General features: G+C 38.6%; 1 protein-coding gene across 2 annotated transcripts in view; it reads right to left on the bottom strand.

The window, feature by feature from the left end:
- The window catches only part of MED13 (mediator complex subunit 13), a 96,915-nt gene extending 78,066 nt beyond the window's left edge, over positions 1 to 18,849 (bottom strand). For both annotated transcript variants that reach the window (XR_014821283.1, XM_021067300.2), the window contains exons 1-3: positions 18,054 to 18,849; positions 15,985 to 16,219; positions 5,440 to 5,608 (exon numbers count right to left, since the gene is read on the bottom strand). Coding sequence is in view for 1 of the 2 variants with exons in the window: in XM_021067300.2 (XP_020922959.1) it covers positions 5,440 to 5,608; positions 15,985 to 16,219; positions 18,054 to 18,119 (470 nt within the window). In the remaining variant the exon portion in view is untranslated. The remainder of the gene's footprint in view (positions 1 to 5,439; positions 5,609 to 15,984; positions 16,220 to 18,053) is intronic.
- Positions 18,850 to 19,792: the final 943 nt, after the last annotated feature.

Below are 19,792 nucleotides of genomic sequence, written 5' to 3'. Positions count from 1 at the left end.
TCCCATACTGTTGTGGCTGTGGTGTGGCCAGCAGCTGTAGCTCTAATTTGACCCCTAGCCTGGGAACCTCCTTATGCCACAGGTGTGGCCCTAAAATAGCAAAAAAAAAAAAAAAAAAAAAAAATTCAGAATATAACACCTTATCTGTGAATTTTGTATATACTCCTGCCCACTTAATAAACACATTACTTACACTATGCATTAAAGAATCCTTAGAAAGCAATATATTTTTCTGATTTACAACTTCAGAGGCTCAACATAATATTTACTACTATTTTTAATTTTTAAGTCTTCTATTTTACTAATTCTTATCTCCTTAAAAAGATGTAGGTGCAGGAGATACAGGGGTCTACAATCTGTCTGATATCTTTCATGTTCTCTAAGCCAGCTCCAATACCTACAAAGCTCCAATGCCTACAAAGATGGCCTTCGACCAGTTCCTTAACCTGCCAGTGCTGCAGATTTAACAACTGTAAAATTGGAGTTATAGAGTTGTTGTGAGAATTGATTTAATACATATTAAGCCGTGATTTCAAACACTGCCTGGTCAGTTCTGCTTAGGCAATGGTTGCTCATTCCCTTCTCCCCTTCAGAAAAAAAATTCTCTATTATCATTCATATCAAAAACCAATAGTTGAAAAGTACAGATTTGTATGACTCTAAGAATCACACTAAGAAATGATAGTAAAAGCTTAATGGGGAAGGAAAAACAGAGGGGAAGAAGTCTTAAGCACTTAATTTTCTGTCATAGATGTTTCTGGAAAGCATGAGGATATGGGAAACTGACCATGCAAATCCTAATGACTCAAGCATCATAGAGAAATTTCATAGGTCATAAGTACTATTACATCATCGCTCAACATTTCAGAAATAGGATGTATAATAATCCTGATATCAGGCATTAATGATAGACTAGCATAGAGAGGCTGAAGGAAGGAAAAATAAGACAGTACTATGGCCAATCTGGCAAAGAGTGGATAACTTGACATAAAGTGAAGGTTTCCCCTACCTTTGAGATTCTAGAGTACACTCATAATTTAGTATACAATTCCAGGAGGGTTCATAAACCAGACAGAAGATATCTTTCACCAATAAACAGTGCCAAGCTCACCCGGGCTTAAAGCCCTAGAACTGTTACCGTTAATGCAATAACCAATATACGCATCACTATCAAGCACTTGTAAATGTGACCAGGCCACGCTGAGATGTACTCTTAAGTATAGAATGCATATTAGATTTCAAAGACTTAGTTAAAAAAAAAAGTAAAACACTTCATTAATACCGTGTACATATATAATTATATGCTGAAATACTGTGGATATATTGGGTTAAATACATTAAAATTAATTTCACTTTTTAAAACTTTTTAAAATGTGCCTACAAGATTTAAAATTACACATACAACTCATATTTCTATTAGAGAGTGCTACCTTAGAAGACAAGAAGAAAGGAATTGAGTCCTTAGAAAACATAACAGTGATAGTTCTTATCTTCCCTAGAAGTTCGGGTTTTCAGAGGTACTGAGGAATCCAACCAAAGGACATGCTAAAGCTATACAAAATGACTAGATACACCACCTTAAATCTCATCGTGTTTACATTTAATTAAAATGGGACAAAGAGACTGTGTAAAAGCCACAGCTGTGGCAGAAGATAAACATAGCTTTATAGGTGTAATTTTAAGTTTATACTTTCATTTACTGCCTTAAAAAACAAAAACCTTGACTGACTTCTTCAGTGAAGCTCCTAAAGTATTATTTTAATTGTAAGTGTAAAGGCTCAGTGTAAGAAATACCATCCAAAAGAACTTTCTGCAATGATGGAAATATTCTATATCTTCACTGTGCAATACAATACAAAAGCCAGCAGTCATAGGAGCACTTGAAATGTGGTTTGCACAACTGAGGAACTAAATTTTTTATTTTATTCTTTCAATTAATTGAAATTTAAATAGCTACAAGTGGCTGGTGGCGACTATAAAGCACAGTTCTAAGTAAAAATGGCCTGCAACTTCATAGCTATTCACATATACAGAACTTCCAATTAGCATTTTAGTGGCCAGAAGTCATAAAAGAAGGAAAGATCATTCTCAAATATATTACCCTTCTTTTTTTGGCTTTGTAGGGCTACACTGGTGGCACATGGAGGTTCCCAGGTTAGGGGTCTAATCGAAGCTTCAGCTGCCAGCCTACATTACAGCCACAGCAACGTGAGATCTGAGCTGCGTCTTCGACCTACCCCACAGCTCACAAAAATGCCAGATCCTCAACCCACTAAGCAAGGAAGGCCAGGGATCAAACCCGCATCCTCATGAATACTAGTCAGGTTCGTTACCACTGAGCCACAACAGGAACTCCAAATATATTACTTTCTAAATATACTCCCTTCTCAGGAAACTACAGGTTGATAGGCACTACCAAAACAGTAAGACAGAAAAAGAAAACATGAGATCCAGGATAAGGGATCGAACACAGTCAGAAAGGCAAAGAGAATTCCCAAGATGAGTACTATAAACAGGCCAAGAGAGCAAGTCCAAACTGGAACAGAAGAATGAAATAAAAGGTTCAAATAGGGATATGGAGGGGTGGGCGGAGGGAGGAGGGAAGGGGGAAGGGAGAAACTAAAAGATTACACTTTTTAGGGTAGGGAAGGGAGATTTACACTGTTGGTAGGCAGTCTAGGGGAAAATTACCAATAGATACAAAGATCAAGGGTCAGCAAACTTTATTTGTGAAGAACCAGAGAAATATTTTAAGCTAAATATTTTAGGGCTTGTTGGGTCATCTGTTTCTTGGCACAATTATTCAACTCTGCTACTGTGTGAGATCAGGCATAAACTAATCCAAAAATGAATGAACAGGGCTGAGTAAAATTTTATTTACAAAAACAGGTGACAGGCTGTATTTGCCCTGTGGAGTGGTATTTACCAACCCCTGACATAGATAATAAAGTGCAAAAAACAGATAATCATTAACAGTGGGAAAACAAAATTATATAGAGAAAACAGGAAGTAATCCTAATACGCTATATGACTCACTAAATGTAATATTTATAAAATTATAATAATAGAAACAATAAGTATTGTTTTTACCAAATTTCATAATTATATTGGCAAGATAATAAAAAAAAGAGAGGGAAAGGAGAACAAGCATGCCAGTGTCTAAGCGGTAGGGGTGGGGAGTGGGAAAGCAGCAGGGAGGAAGGGGGTCAGTAAAATAACTAAATCATCAATAGAAAAGTCAATAGATTAAATCCTGAATAACTGAAACAACAGAAAATTCAAGAATAAACATGCTATATGCTTCTAAATTTTTAAATAGTTAAATTTTTTACAAGTTTAAAGAATTGAAAGGGATTGCCTTTGAGGAGCACATTCAATAGCTGGGGCTCAGGATTACAGGTTTTCATTTTAAATCCTGGTAATCAGCTTGACTTCTTAAAACTATATAAACATACATGGTGGACACTGCCACCTGCCTACCTGATATCTATTCCCCTTTCTTCTAATTAACTGCCTACCTAATATCTACCCTCCATTTCTTCGTCAAACTAGAGCCTTATTTTGTTCTGAGAAATATAAAAAATATTTCTCTCAGTATAGCCAATGATAATGTCAGCTAAAGTTTCTAGAAAAGAATACTTTCTGAGGGTCACCCTTTCTCGCTTCTTCCCTCCTCTCCACTTCCTCCCTAGAATCCACTGTGAGTGAGGTCTGGAGGTACAACACTTACTGGGACCATGAGGGTAAAAGCCAAAGGCTAAAGATAACAGAGCAGAAAATTCCAGAGAATTTGAGCTTTGATGACATTATTGAACAGATTATCTACCTCTAGACTCTCTGCTATTGAGAAAAATCAATTCCTACATAATCCAGGTAGATATTCTGTCAATTGCAACTAAATGCATTCCTAACTTATAAAATTAATTATTTTGTTGACAATAAAGGTTTATTTTCAGGGGGCTCCCATCGTGGTTCAATGGTAACAAACCCTACTAGTACCCATGAGGATATGGGTTTGATCCCTGGCCTAGCTCAGGGGGCTAAGGATCCGGTACTGCCACAGGCTGTGGTGTGGGTAGCAGACTTGTCTCGGATTTGGCATTGCGATGGCTGTGGTGTAGGCTGGCAGATGCAGCTCTGATTCAACTCCTAGCCTGGGAACTTCCATGTGTCATGGGTGCAGTCCTAAAAAGACTAAATAAATAAATAAAGGTTTAATTTTTTTTTTCCTTTTACAGCTGCTCTTGCAGCATATGGAAGTTCTCAGGCTAGGGGTCAAATCGGAGCTGCACCTGCAGCTGCAGCTGCAGCTGAGGCCTACACTACAGCCACAGCAACATCAGATCTGAGCCACATCTGTGACTTAAGCCACAGCAGCAATAAGAGATCATTAACTCACTGAGTAACGCCAGGTATCAAACCCACTGCTCACAGAGACAATATAGGGTCCTTAAATTGATGAGCCACAAAGGGAACTCCAATAAAGATTTATTTTAATTTTCAGAGGGAAAAAAAGTGAAAGTCTTGATTTGTCCAGGCTTACTTATTCATCCATTACACTGAAACTAAAAACGGAAGTCTGAAAACACTCCAGGTGCACATGAAAATAGATGTGCATAAGACATAATAAATGACATCTCAATGATTATAATCACAACCAGTATTTCATATCCTCACATCTTTTAGGGAAAACTACTAAATTTCCTTTCTTTTCTCTTCTCCCACATCCCTTATTCACCTCACCACTGTTTTCATCTCTCTTGAAGTCAAAGCAACAACTGCTTGGAACTAAATCTTCTAACAGATTGTGTCTTATATTATTCAAATCACAGAGAATAGTAACCTAAAGCTTTTAACTAAACAGGTCTTAAATCTTCTATGGCTCCATCTGCAACTATTCTATAGATTGTCATAAATTTGCTTAATTCAAAGTTAAAGAAAATTATGAACAACCCAAAAGTAAACAAATCTCATATAGCAAAAAAAAAAAACAAATTTAAATAACTTCAAAGCAAAAACATAGGTTTGAAAATGAGAAGGCTTAACTCAAGCCAAAATATGACTACAAACCACCATCTAAAATCAAATATTAATATTATTTAATTTTAAGAGTACTATGAATATATTTCCACTAGTACTAAAAAAGTATACGTCAATGCATAAGTCTACTTTCACTCCGTATCTTCTGTATCATCCCAAGTCAAAACTTAAGCTACTGTATTGACATACTGCCTATATCACCACTGCAAGAAAATTCTTAAAAATGTGTAAAAGAAAGAATGAAGGGGTGAAAGAAAACTGAATACTTATTGTACTTTGCCAACGTTAACCTCATGAATATGTTTATACTAGTTTGCTTTATCCCACATTTTCTATAAAGTCATTAAAATTAACAAGCCTAAAGAAATAGCAAGTGAGAGTTTAAATATAATAGCTTACCTTTTATTTATAGGTTTTTCATCTTTTTCATAAGGCTTTACAAACCACTTGCCAATACGTACAAAGTTCCGGTTCATTAAACACCGTTCCAACAGATTGTGAACTGCTTTGAAAAGCAAAGTACGGCATTCGTAGGAAAGTCCATTCTCCCACACTCCATCTTCCTCTTCTAAAAGAGAAATGAATCTACTCAGAGCCATGTTAAAAAGTGTTACAGCTTAATCCCTAAATTCATAAACCCTGCTTTACCTCAGAATGCTGAACAACAATCATTTCAATATCTCTCTAGACATTAAAATATAAGGTTTCAAAGATGCTCCATGGGGAATAAAAGGCCTAAATATCATGCATTCTATTAAATTACCTGAAAATTATTTTCCCACCATATAAAAAGAGCAATGATACATTGCAAACATGCTGATTTGGTTTCTGTATAAACGAAAAGGACATCTGCATAACTAGGGAAATATTAAACACTCTATACCTAAGATGCCAATTTTTAAGCTGGCTCACTTGTTACTTTGTCCTAATTTCTTCAGTCATTCAGCCTGACCAAAAAAACTGGACAGTTAATAATTAAACTCAAAACACTTTATGTCAATCAGCATTCTAATCCATGACTCAACTATAAAAATAAGTGGTGGATCAAAAAGGAAGTTTTTGGCACAGAGCCTAAGAAGCAATGCATTATCAGCCACCTTAGGTCTCATTTCAACCAAATGGATTGCCATGATTACTATTCAGTATAGGAGTCTCTACCTGGGGAAGAAATTTAAAAATTCAAAGACAATTTCTTTTGGCCATATTGACAGTATATGGAATTTCCTGGGTCAGGGATCAAATCCAAGCCACAGCTGCAACCTATGCCACAGATGAGGTCACAACCGATCCTTAACCCACTGCACTAGGTCAGGGATGGAACCCACACCTCCACAGCAACCTGAGCCACTGCAGCCAGATCCTTAACCCATCTGTCACAGTAGGAACTCCTGAAGACAAATTTTAAATAGCATTTCTGATATAAAGTTACAGCGACCTTCATTAATTATGCACCCTCAATTTTGCCAGCAAATCAAATAGCCACTCCAAGTTACAGAAAAAAAGGAAAAGCTTAACAGTCATTTTAAGATAAGTATGTAGTTCAGAAAATATTTTTTTTTATTCTCTATCCATCTCAAACCTGTAACAAAGCATCCAAGGAATCCTAGTATAAATGATAGCTACTACCTTCAGCATTTAACTTTGTAATATTTTAAGTTGCTATTTCAAATATAATTTAGTATCCTATAGCCTATAAATTTTAACCATTTTATAAATATGGGTCTTCATTCAACTGAAGTAAAAATAAATAACCCTTCTTAATTCAACTTTTAAAATGTATACACCATTTCAACAGAAAAATAACTATGCTGTCTTAAATAAAAGCAGAAACATATTGATAGTGATACAGTTTATATTCATAACTTACATAACAAATGAGCAGAATAAACATTAACTCAAAAGCATAATGACAGTGGACTTTTACCTGCACTAGAAATTTGTGCCACGACAAAGGTTAATGTTGATTTTATGTTGTTCTTTAAAGTGTTTCCTAAATTAGTCAAAAGTCTTTCAAATCAACTAATTGTGTTCTTTCTAAAAAGACAAGCTTTTTTAAAAATGAGGTAAGAAAATGACAATACTTGAAAGTTGAAATAATTTTAAAGTCATTAATACTAAACATCAACATTAAAAAGTTCTTCACATTATACTGTATTATAGACATCCTTATCTACTTCCGTTTAAAGCCAAAATTTTACAAGTTTCACTTTATTAAAGTGAACAGTAGGCTAGGAGAAAAGGGAAGTGGCACATAGTAAATTCAATTATTTAAAAAGTCTAGATCACACCATATTTGCGAACTGCTGAGAGACAAAAAAAAAAAAAAAAGAAAAGAAAAGAAACTTTCTCAACTGCTTTCAGCCTAATCATAATCAGGTTCTGTCATTTCAAAGTTAAATAGCTACATTAGGAGTTTTAGGTCAAACTATAAGATTTATGATTACTAGAAGTATACATAGCTTAATTCCAAGAGAATTATGCTGGGACAACCTCACAATTCTTCATTTCTTTATAATATATTTAGTGTACTCTTATTTTTATTGACATTACCTCAAAAATCCTTACCTTCTAAATCTAAACACAATGGAGTGGCATTTATCATTCAGGAGTAGGCCCTACCAAAATCTTTTTTCTAACTACTTCTAAGTTTTTTGTTTTTTTGTTTTTTTTTTGTCTTTTGCCTTTTTGAGAGCTGCACCCACGGCATATGGAGTTTCCCAGGGTAGGGGTCTAATCAGAGATGTTGCTGCTGGCCTACGCCAGAGCCACAGCAATGCCAGATCCCAGCCGTGTCTGCAACCTACACCACAGCTCACGGCAACACCGAATTCTTAACCTACTGAGGGAGGCCAGGGATCAAACCCACAACCTCATGGTTCCTCGTCAGCTATGTTTCCACTGCGCCACAATGGGAACTCCACTTCTAAGTTTTAAAGCAACAAAAATCCAAGACACACAGTTATAACTACATATCAAAGTTGCAGTCATGATAAACTTCAAATATCAGAAAATTATTCACTTAAAATTTGAGAAAGGGAATTTGTCTTCTTCCCAAAAAGAGTAAATTAAAAACCTTTGGGGAGTTCCTGTCATGGCTCAGCAGTTAAAGAACTCAACTAGGATCCATGAGGATGGTGGTTTGATCCCTGGCCTCACTCAGTGGATTAAGGATCTGGCGTTGCCGTGCGCTGTGATGTAGGTCACAGACAAGGCTTAGATCCCATGTTGCTGTGGCTTAGGCTGGCGGCTATAGCTCCAACTGGACCCCTAGCCTGGGAACCTTCATATGCCATGGGTGTGGCCCTAAAGCGACAAAAAAAAAAAAACTTTGGGGATAGTAAAAGCTGTAATACAATTACACAAATTTAAAAAAAAAAAAATTTAAAAATAAAAATAAAGGAGTTCCCATCGTGGTGCAGCAGAAACAAATCCAACTAGGAACCATGAGGTTGTAGGTTCAATCCCTGGCCTCACTCAGTGGGTTAAGGATCTGGTGTTGCCATGAGCTGTGGCGTAGGTTGCAGACATGGCTCGGATCTGGCACTGCTGTGGCTCTGGCGTAGGCCGGCAGCAATATCTCCAGTTAGAGCCCTAGCCTGGGAACCTCCATATGCTTTGGGTGAGGCCCTAAAAACACAAAACACAAAATAAATACATAAATATATAAAATAAATTTTCACATGAAATTCTGACAATGTTATGGGTTTATTTTAAAAAAACTATTTCAGAGTTCCCATCGTGGCTCAGTGGGTAACAAATCCAACTAGAAACCATGAGGTTGCAAGTTCAATCCCTGGCCTTGCTCAATAGGTTAAGGATCTGGTGTTGCCGTGAGCTGTGGTGTAGGTTTCAGAGGCAGCTTAGATCTGGTGTTGCTGTGGCTCTGGTGTAGGCTGGCACCTACAGCTCCGATTAGACCCCTAGCCTAGGAACCTCCATATGCTGCGGGAGCAGCCCAAAAAAAGGTAAAAAGACAAAAAAAAAAAAAAAAAAAAAAAAAAAATCCGTTTCAGTTAAACCTATAGTTAAATAGTTCAAGAATACCACATATTCCGAGTTCCGGTTGTAGCTCATAGGTAATGAAACTGACTAGGTATTCATGAGGATTTGGGTTTGATCCCTGCCCCTGCTCAGTGGGTTAAGGATCTGGCATTGCCATGAGCTGTGGTGTGGATCACAGACATGGCTTGGATCCCAAGTTGCTGTGCCTGTGGTGTAGGCCGGCAGCTGCAGCTCTGATTCGATGCCTAGCCTGGGAACTTCCATATGCCGAGGGTATGGCCCTAAAAAGACCAAAAAAAAAAAAAAAAGAATACTAAGAACTGTTTAGAAAATTAATCATTATTAATATTCAAGCATTTCTCTCATTGCTCTAAATATTTTAGTCTAGAGAAACTCAGGTGAACTTAATCCTCATTTTACACTGTATCTTCAAATGTCCACAATGCTCATCAGCACTAAATAGGAGTTAAGCATAAGATAAAGAACAGATCACTGCTAGGATTTTCTAAGGCCAGAAATCTCTTAAGTACATCTTCACCCATATGGCAGGTAACTAAGCAACCATTACACTAAAGTAACATAATTTCATGTTTTATTGCTGTGGAAATAATAACACTCAATGAAAGACTAAAAGTATTTTTTTTAGAGGGTTAAGGGGTGTTTCTCAGAAACTAGATGCCTACTGAGCCAAGTCTCTAATATCCTGATATAACAACCATAATAAAAGTACTTCTCTACATGCTGTATTCAGAGATATAAAAGCTGAAAGCGTACAACCAAGCCACCCAAGACACAGTGATGTGCACCTCTTACATTACCTTTTTTCTTTTTTTGGTCTTTTGAGGGCCCCAACTGCAGCATATGGAAGTTACCCAGCCAAGGGCAGAATCAGAGCTGCAGCTGCTGGCCTATACCACAGCCACAACAACGAGGGATCTGAAGTGTGTCTGAGACCTATACCACAGTTCACAGCAATGCCGGATCCTTAACCCACTGAGCGAGGCCAGGGATTGAACCCGAGTCCTCATGGATACTAACTGGGTTCATTACTGCTAAGCCATGATGGGAACTCCACGTTATTTAAAATAACTCCTTGAATCTCAACCCAAGCATTGTTCATAGGGAAGGGGGGGTGGAATACACGGCAAATCTTTACCTAGCTCTTTTGAACTTAATCAACCAGACTCTAATAGAAAAAGTCTGATTAATGTATTTAAATGTTTTCCTCCTCTTGTATCTGCATCCCCAGAGAAAACAGTTCCAATTCTGTGTTTTTAGTACTTTTCCATTACCCTTAGCATTAGAACTCTTAATTGTCACTATTACTTCAAAAAATTTTAGAAAATATTTGAAGAGAACAATTCAAAAGTTCGAATGCTAAATTTGATTTCCATTTTAAAAAAAAAAAATTTTTTTTTTCTTTTCCAGGGCCGCACCTGTGGCATATGGAGGTTCCCAGGCTAGGGGTCTAATCGGAGCTGTAGCTGCCGGCCTACACCAGAGCCACAGCAATGTGGGATCCAAGCCTCATCTGCCACCTACACCACAGCTCACAGGATCACCGGATCTTTAACCTGCTGATCTAGGCCAGGGATTGAACCCGCAACCTCATGGTTCCTAGTCAGATTCGTTAACCACTGAGCCATGATGGGAACTCCAAAAATTTTTTTCTGAAGATAAAATTTGAAGAATGTGATAGGTCAATCAAAACAATTCTCTATGACCAGGGCGGGGGGGAGGGCGTCAAAAAAGCTGCTACACTTAGTACTTACATTCATTCAGTTGTCTCATAACTGACATCTTTAAATAGCACCACAGTGGTAAACCAGTAAATCTTTTCCTAAATCTAAGTCTGCAAAACTATTAAAATTAAAATACAAAATACACTAATGAATAATAAATGGGTCAGAAATGATCATGATAGAAAATAGTATTTGTTTCTTGAAAGAATAAAGAGAAATGCTTAAATGTCTAATTTAGTGTTTACTTTGAACAAAAAAAGCCCATTCAGGAGTTCCCATTGTGGCTCAGGGGTTAACGAACCTGACTAATATCCATGAGGATGGGGGTTCCATCTCAGTGGGTTAAGATCTGGTGTTGCTGTGAGCTGTGGTGTAGGTCACAGACACGGCTCAGATCCCGTGTTGCTGTGGCTCTGGCGAAGGCCGGCGGCTACAGCTCCGATTAGACCCCTAGCCTGGGAACCTCCATATGCCCCAAGTGTGGCCCTAAAAGACAAAAAAAAAAAAAAAAAAAAAGCCTATTCGTAAGCCATTCATTCAGCAAATATTACTGAAAGCCTTAAATTGGCAGCATTATTGATCAGCAAAACCTGAAAAACTATGGTTTAAAGTCAGTCTAATATGCTAATCTTTTAAGATTTAAAAGATAATACTTTCTTGCTCAAAATGGACAGTACACAAAAGAAGCATGGCAAACAAAGTTGTCCCTAGGAGACTAGCAAAGATAAAAAGGTACGTCACAAGTAAATTATAGAACATAAGACAGAAATGAATTAACTCTCTTCAGGCTACCTGAGGCACAAAACAGTTTTTTAGTTTGGCTGACACTAGACCTGAATGTTATTTACCTATTTGTCAATCTTGTTAAAGCTGCCACTTAAGGTTAAATTCCACTCAGTTATCCTTCATAAAAGCATCCAAATTAAATTCTAAGACTAAACAATGGTCTCTTTAGCTTGACGGTATTTACAATGAAATTCTGTTATAATGAAAGTATATGAACATGTTGCTAAAACCCCATATATATACCAGAGGAGTTAGGAAAAATAAATATTTTTAGCTCTGACTGCGTCTGTTTTTTCAGTTCTCAGATATCAGTTTTCTCAGCCTCATCACATTCTAGTTACTATGATTGTTTTTAAGATGCAAACCTCGGAAGAGGTAGTAGTTTTTGTTTTTATTTTTGTTTCAAGGGAAAAACCAGAAGCCAGTGATGATAGGTATAAAATTCCAAAAAGGTTAAGGCGCATAATAAAAATATCCAGAAAACTCTTCTCCTTCAAGGACACACTAATGATAATGAAACAACTTTGCTTTGAAGCAAACTAACACTACAATTAAAAGAACCAATTGGGGAGTTCCCTCCGTGGCTCAGCGGTTAACAAACCTGACTAGGATCCATGAAGATGCGGGTTCGATCCTTGGCCTCGATCAGTGAGTTAAGGATCTATCGTTGCCATGAGCTGTGGTATAGGTCACAGACTCAACTCAGATCCCGAATTGCTGTGGCTATGGTGTAGGCCAGCAGCTATAGCTCTGATTCGACCCCTGGCCCGGGAACCTCTGTACGCCTTGGGTGCGGCCCTAAAAAACAAAACCAAAATAAAATAAAGTAAAATAAAACTGGTCCTACCCACTATAAAGACTTCTGACCAGAGGAATTAGCTAAAATTTTCCCACCACTACATTTACCTACATTTACATTTCTATCACACAACCACTAAGCAAGATCTGATAAAAAGTTTAAATTAAAAAAAAAAAATTTTAAAGAGTATAAGCAAAGAGGAATTTTGTTCCCTAATTCTTTTTTCTATCAAAATATATCAATACTGACCCACTATCCATTCTGTTTAAGGGAACAGAGCAAAAAGTAAAAGAAAAAAAAAGGTGTTTGGCTTTGGGTTTCAAGTACAAATATCTTTCTAGAATGTTATAGTTAGGCCAATACTAGTTAGCACAAATCCTTACTCAAAATCATCAGGTCTTAAAAATTACTGAACAGTATTACTACTGCTACAAAACAAGGGATTAAGGATTTTAAAAAAATGTATCAAATCAGAGTTGGTTTGCTGTAAGAGACTTTTACCAATTAGCAATAAAACGAGTTTATATTCTATTTCTACAAATCAGCAAAACTTGAAAGGAAGGTGACCTGCTACAAGTAAGAGCTGTGAAGAAATGTAAAATGCACTAAGGAACATGACTAGTCTCTTCAGAACTATCAAGATCATCAGAAATAAAGCAAGTCTGAAAAACGGTCACAGTCTAGAACAGCCAAAGGAAACATGACAACTAAATGTAATACAGTATCCTTAGTGAGATGATAGGACAGAAAAAATATATCAAATAAAAATAAAGAAAATACAAATAAAGTATTGATTTTAGTTAATCCTAACATAACCAATATTGGTTCATGAGCTGTGAAAAAAGTACCATCCTAATGAAAAATGTTAACATGAAAAGAAACTAGGTGAGGGTTATTCAGGAACTCCCTAGAACTATCTCTACAACTTTTATGTTAATCCAAAACTATTGTAAAACAAAAAATTACTTTAAAAAAATACACTATGGATGACACGAAGGAGACTGAGTTAAGGGAAGACAATTCTATACTTTAGTTATTAATAAGAAAAACTAATCTTCAAAAATAAATACCTCCCTCCTTCTCTCACCAGGGCAATATTACCACCATAATCACAAATATTTCAGTAACAAGATGTGGTGGGTGCTGAACCAAACATAAGGACACTGCCTGTTAAGAGCAGGCTCAAACTAAATTAACCAGCTTTTTATTACCACCTGGGTCCTTCCGGTTCCCCTTTCCTCACTGCTACACCTCCACTTGGAACTCAGGATTGCCTCCTGCAGCTGATGCCACCCCTACTGTCCAGCTGCTCTCTTCTCAGGGGAGCTTAAAAGAAGGGGATAGAGTGCCACAGATGGGAAGAAATGAAAAAAGGGGTTAGCTAGAGAGACAGAGGCAGACTAATTATCCCAAAAGGGAGGCAGACGGTGTCCCTGGAGCAAAGAAAAGGGCGAGACAAATATACTCTATCTGAAAAGACCTTATTATTCAAGATATGTCTGATTTAAGTAAAAACATTCTCAAGTAAATGACAGGCTTAAAAAAAGCTAAAACATTATAAAAATACCACTGGCTACAAAAACTGTTTAAAACGTACAGGACAGACTTTGTAACAGCAAAATATGATTACATACAACTACTAATATATTTTAGTTTACTATTTCAGTTGCTTACACCCTAATACTTAAAAGTTATTTACCATTCAATGGCATTCAGCAAAATCTTACACGTAAAGCCTAATTTTCCAAAATTACTTTCATTTCATACAAATCAATAGTCTAAAGTATTATAAGTATTACCATTTTTAAAAATTTATGCTAAAAAACAAAGTTAAACTACAGAAGTTTCAGGAGAAAACATACCTAACACACAACATGAAACATTAAAAAAAAAATACCCACACAATATTTTAATACACATCAAAACAACTCACATTTAACTTTAACAGGCTTCTAATTTTGAAAACATTACTCCTACTATGGTAAAATGAATAGCACATATCTGTTAAAGTTATCTTTGATTCCACAAAATGTATTTCATGGAATTTGCAGAGAAAGATGGCCTGTTCAGATGCTCTGCCAACTTTATTTAGAAAACTAAAACCCCCAAGTGAGAATTATAATTTATCTATAGTTGTCAACATTAAAACAAGTCTTCAAATATTGTAATAAAGTGGTATTCATGAACATGCAAACATTAAAATAACTGACGCATACCCAAGTCAAGGAAAGAAAAACAAAGCCAGCAGGCTTAGCTTTTGGCATGACAATTACAAAGTATCATCTTGCTGATGCTGTAAAGTAATATTATATCCTGATTTACATGCATGTTTCGTATACATGTATATATACATGTATACAAAACACATCATATAACATATTTAAAACCACACTACATATTTAAAACTAAGGACCAGACTCTCCAGCAGGATCTTATTAGGAAAGCTGGAAAGCATTTATCATAAAAGAATTGCAACCACTCAAAAAAATAAGTATTAACACTGAAGAATTTGCTCCTTAGAAGGTAAAAAGCAACTACCAAAACAAATGTGACACACACATTCCTGCACAAACACTGGTCTTACTGACTGCTTGTTTGAGATAGTCACCCGAATTACATATCATCCAAAAACAAAATAGGTTCTGTAACAGGTCAAATGGACAATAGTAGAAACTTTAGGGTACTCGATTTCAAATAAGAATGATTATTTCAGTTACCTAAAAATTCTAAATTTACTGGTCAAGAATCATTATGTAACATCTTGTTTAAGTTTTTGGTACCCTGCAGGAAATAACTAATCATATTTACATTCCTATCATCAAAGATTCAGTTTTAACATGGACTCTTACAATCTAAAGTAAACACAAGCTTCAGTCATTACTTGAAGAGCTATAGTTTCTTTTTCTAAAGTAACCTTTGGTCCTAAATGTCAAGAAAATAACACTGGCAGTAGTCTTACTGATTTGCTCATAATAAAATTATTTCTCTAACTTTTTAGATTATGATCCCATGTCCCACTATAAAAGCTATTTTTATATTAAAGATAGCCTTTGATGGAACAGTATCTAAAATAAATGAATCCCTTTCCAAGGATAACAAAATTAACAAATGCCTTCATATGTTAATTTTTTAAGAATTGCAAATTTAAAAAATTACTATATGCCTAAAAAAAAATATGAGAAAATTACAACACTTCTAGATACTTCTACAACGGTCTGCATATTCATACAGAAGAAAGCAGTGGCAGAAATGACTCAAAGATGAATTAAACTTGGCTTCAAAAGTATTTTATGACTTTGTTAGGTAATGTTCCCCTGGTTACATTTTTAGGGTAATTAATGTAGCATGCCTTCCTTAGGCCCTGTCTGCCAAAAATTCATGAGAAAGCTAAAAAGAATAAAGAATAAAGTTTTTAAAGCCTTAAAAAGCCTGCCATAATAAGCATAATTCTGAGTAAAATAAAATAACCAGTGAAATGAAACATGAAGCTGAAATTTTATCTGGTTTCATACCCAACAATGTTCCACCCCCCCTCAATCTTAATTTGTAATACAAACGTTTTTGGGAAGAGTATACATGGCTACATCATTAGTTAGAAATGTAAGTTGCTTTCACCTGACAAGTCATGGTGAATAAGGTCAGCAAAATTGGGGTCTTCACCCCACCAAAATATCCACAATTCTCTTCTTCCAGGTCTTTGATCTCGCCGCCAAACACCAAGCACATCTGCCTTAAGGCAGCGACTAAAACTGCTCAAAATGGGGTCTTCCTCTGTCACCGGAAACAGAATAGGGGCAGAAGTTGGGCCTTGCCATACATATCTTTTCCACTTAATTCCCGTCAAGTCAGCCTGAAGAAAACAAAGTATGATTTTTTTATTAGGGCATATTCACTCAAAATCAAAAGCACTTGCTTTAAAGTCTCTTCATTAAGTCATTACAATTTTTAATGTATGCTCAGGATATCGAAAGCAGATTGACCCCAAAAATGTTTATTAGTTCTGATAATTCAATAACCAAAAATCAAAGGAAAAGAACAAAAACAATTTAAAAATTAACACTGACATGTCACTAAATAACAAGTCAATAAATGTGTCCCAAGGAGAAATAAAAGAAGCTTAATATTAAACATAAACATGTACTTTAACATTGCACACTGAGTAAACATTTGCTCTCTGTCCTAACTTCTGTTCTGACTGGTTACATTTGTTCCTTGGTGACAAACTTATAACAGAAAATTAATTTTTAAAGACTCATCATTCCATGTTTATAGAAGTCATGGCTCTAACGAAAAGAAACCTGAACTACAACTGAAAAAAAAATCTTGTTAAATCTTTACATATTCCTTTTAGGAAAAGTCAAATAGCTGCTGACAAAGAACCGTCAGATTTGTGCTAGTCTTATCTTCAAAGAACCTGATCCTAAAAGTACCAAAAATAGACTGAGTTGGAGAAGACAGAAATGTAAAACCCGCTGTCTTCTTACAGCTCAAGAGATGCAAATTAATGGACACTGTACAAGAAAACATTTTATTTTTTAGATAAAAATTAAAGATCTCAGTTTAGCATCGTGAAAAGAAATTCATTAGAGCGAACTTGTAATTCTGAATCTAACTTAAAGGTGCAAAGCGCAAGGTGCCAAAAATGAAACTGCTGATACATGACTGGCAGTTTACACTGGCCAACTAGTTGTGCTCCGCCCACTCAATTCACTTACCTATCACACACTCTCTTAATATTTCTCATAGGATAGGGAAAATGAAAAAAGAAAGTCACCTAAACTTTAAATCACTGATGAAGCTAAGTTACTATCCAATTGAAAACTAAATATTTGCAACAGTTGGTACTTTTGAAAGTCTTTATTGGATGTTCCCAGATCTGGGCCAACGTACACAATTATCATCCCTAAATCTAGCTTTCCCTGACTTTCCAATAAAAAAAGGAACAGCCCCCTCAAAATATGCTAAAAACGAAGGCAAATTAGACAAATACAAAAATATTTAGTGCAAAACCACAGCACCTCCTCCTCTGGTTCGCTCCACTCTCACAAACATAATGTTCTAATAAAAGCAAAATGGCTAAAAATTGTCAAAATGGCAAGTTGTTTTCAAAGTTTGAAGAAAAAACATATGAAATGGCATCTACTCCTTTTTACACAGAGCCTGAAGTCGCGCAAGGAAGAAACCAACCCCCCTATATAGTTTGACTCACAATAAAAAATGGACAACGAAAAGAGTGCTTAAGTTCCGGGGTCCGCTTTTTGGGGGGAAACCAGATGAGCAGAGTGAGACAGAAGGAGAACGGGCAATAATGGGTAAGTGTGAAGAAGGGATACACGGTCCATGAGGAGGAGAGCAACAGTTAAGCAAGAAACAGAGGGAAAGGCTAGTGTCCTGCCGGATAAGGAGCCCAAGTTAAAGACCAGACTACCAGAGGAGGGGGAAAAAGAGTCAGAAACGAGAAAAAGGGCCGACACTCGAAACACAGCGCCCGGGACCGCCGGAGAGGACCGCGGCCGCCGGGCTGGTGCCGAGCTGGCCGCCGCGCCGGCTCCGGCTCCGGCTGGGCCTAGCCCGGGGACTCCGGCATCTGGAACCGACCCGGACCCCCTCCCCCACGGCCCAAGGGCGCACCTCGCGGCCCCTCCCCCAACGCCCGCTCGCCGTGGCCCCCGCCCCGCACTCACCAGGCAGAAGAGGTTACAGTGACAATCTTCCAGGCTGGCCCCGTTCGGCACGAAGGAGGAACTCATCGTCCCTCACAGCAGCCGTCGCCGGCGCCACAACCCACCATCCGCCATTACCGCCGCCTCCGACCAGAGAGAGAAACACAGACACCGGGGAGGGCGGGGGGGTGGTGGTTGGGGGGGCGGTGGAAGAGGAGGCCGCCGGGCCGCCCGCCCTCCCCACCCACCCCCCCGCCGCCGCGAGCAGTCCCCGCCGCCCGGCCGGCACCCAGCCGCCCGGGGCCGAGAGCCGGAGGCGGGAGGGCCGCGCCGCGCTCGCCCCGCGGGCCGGACTGCGGCCGCCGCGGAGCCCGCGGACGCCCGTCCCTCTCGGGGACAGAGGGGATGTGTGCCCCTGCCACAAGAAAATATAATAAATTACACAATAAATAATTAAAATCGAGTCCGAGAGGGCAGATCCCAGGCCCTGGAGGGCTCTCCCGGGCGGGGAGGCGCCCGCAGAGGGGCGGGAAGGGCGAGAACCGGGAGAGAAGCCCAGGCCCCCGACCCGGCAGCGGCGATGTCCTTAAGCCCAGAGTCTCCTCAGTGGCGGAGGTGGTGGCGGCGTCTGCGGGCTCAGACCATTCTCTGGCTGTGTCTTCGTGTCGTCCCTGGGCCAAGCCGGCCTAACGTCCGCTCTCCTGCGGCCTCACCGCCGGGACGCCGTAGTCTCCCCCATTTTGTGGGCCCAGCGGGCGGTGTTTTTCCCCCTTTAATCCGAATTCACGGGTTTTCCCTTCGCTTTAATGGCGGCCACAGGGACCAGCTCGCCCTCTCTGCTCGCCCATTGGCCGCCTGGAGGTCACGTGCGCCCGGGCTCCGTGGGGAGGGGGAGAGAGAAGGGAGCGAAGGAGAGCCGGGAAGCTTTCAGCAGAGGCGGTGAGCCCAGGGGGACTGGGCAGCCAGCTGGTGGCTACTAAGATAGCGCCATCTGCTGGGTGCCCCGGCCACCGTGAGATGACCCAGGGCCCTGGCCCTATCTTACTTCTTCCCGGGGAATTTACAGGGTTCACATAACAAATCTGGGAATTACGTTGAAATCCGTTTGAATTCCTTAGAAGTGTTGCAAAAATTCCTAGATCTTCTCCTTTATTCTACAAGGCCACTGGGGTGCAGCGCAAACCCGTGGGCCTGGGAGTTAGATCTGCGATAGGACTCAGCCGCTTGAAAGTTGTGATATTACGAACGAAACGTAAATGAAACAATATAGTCATGCGGCTAACAGCCTGGGAGTTAGAGCCCCACTGCTTGGGTTTGAAGCTTGAGAGAATCACTTACCTCTCTGTCTCAGTTTCCTCATCTGTAAAATGAGGAAAACATATCCCCTGCCTCACAGGGTTGTTGTGGTAATTGAATTAATACAAAGAAAGCAGGTAGACAAGTGCTGGGCACAGATATGCATTGTTTAGACTGATCTATTGTTGTTGTCATCATTACCTCATATGGTTATTGTAAGGAGTAAGTGAACCAGTGTATGTAAAGTGCCCATTAGAGTGTCATCTCCAGGAGAACTGGGACTTACTTTGGTTTTCCGCTATCTCTCTGGCGTCTTAAAAAAAAAAAAAATTCCTAGCACACAGTAGGTGCTTGATACCTGTAAATTTGCAGATGAATTAATAGTAAGAAGTAGGAACCCAATAAGACATTAGTTTCCTTCCCCACGAAACATTCAGTTATTGACTGGATTACACTTCAAAGTA

This window comes from Sus scrofa, chromosome 12, assembly GCF_054392235.1.
Source record: "Sus scrofa isolate SSC_HxYL_T2T_F1_AM1 chromosome 12, Sscrofa_HxYL_maternal_Yorkshire_Landrace_v2.0, whole genome shotgun sequence".
Lineage (NCBI taxonomy): Eukaryota > Metazoa > Chordata > Mammalia > Artiodactyla > Suidae > Sus > Sus scrofa.
The sequence above is the reverse complement of the archived record's forward strand: the minus strand, read 5'-3'. Positions and strand labels throughout refer to the sequence as shown.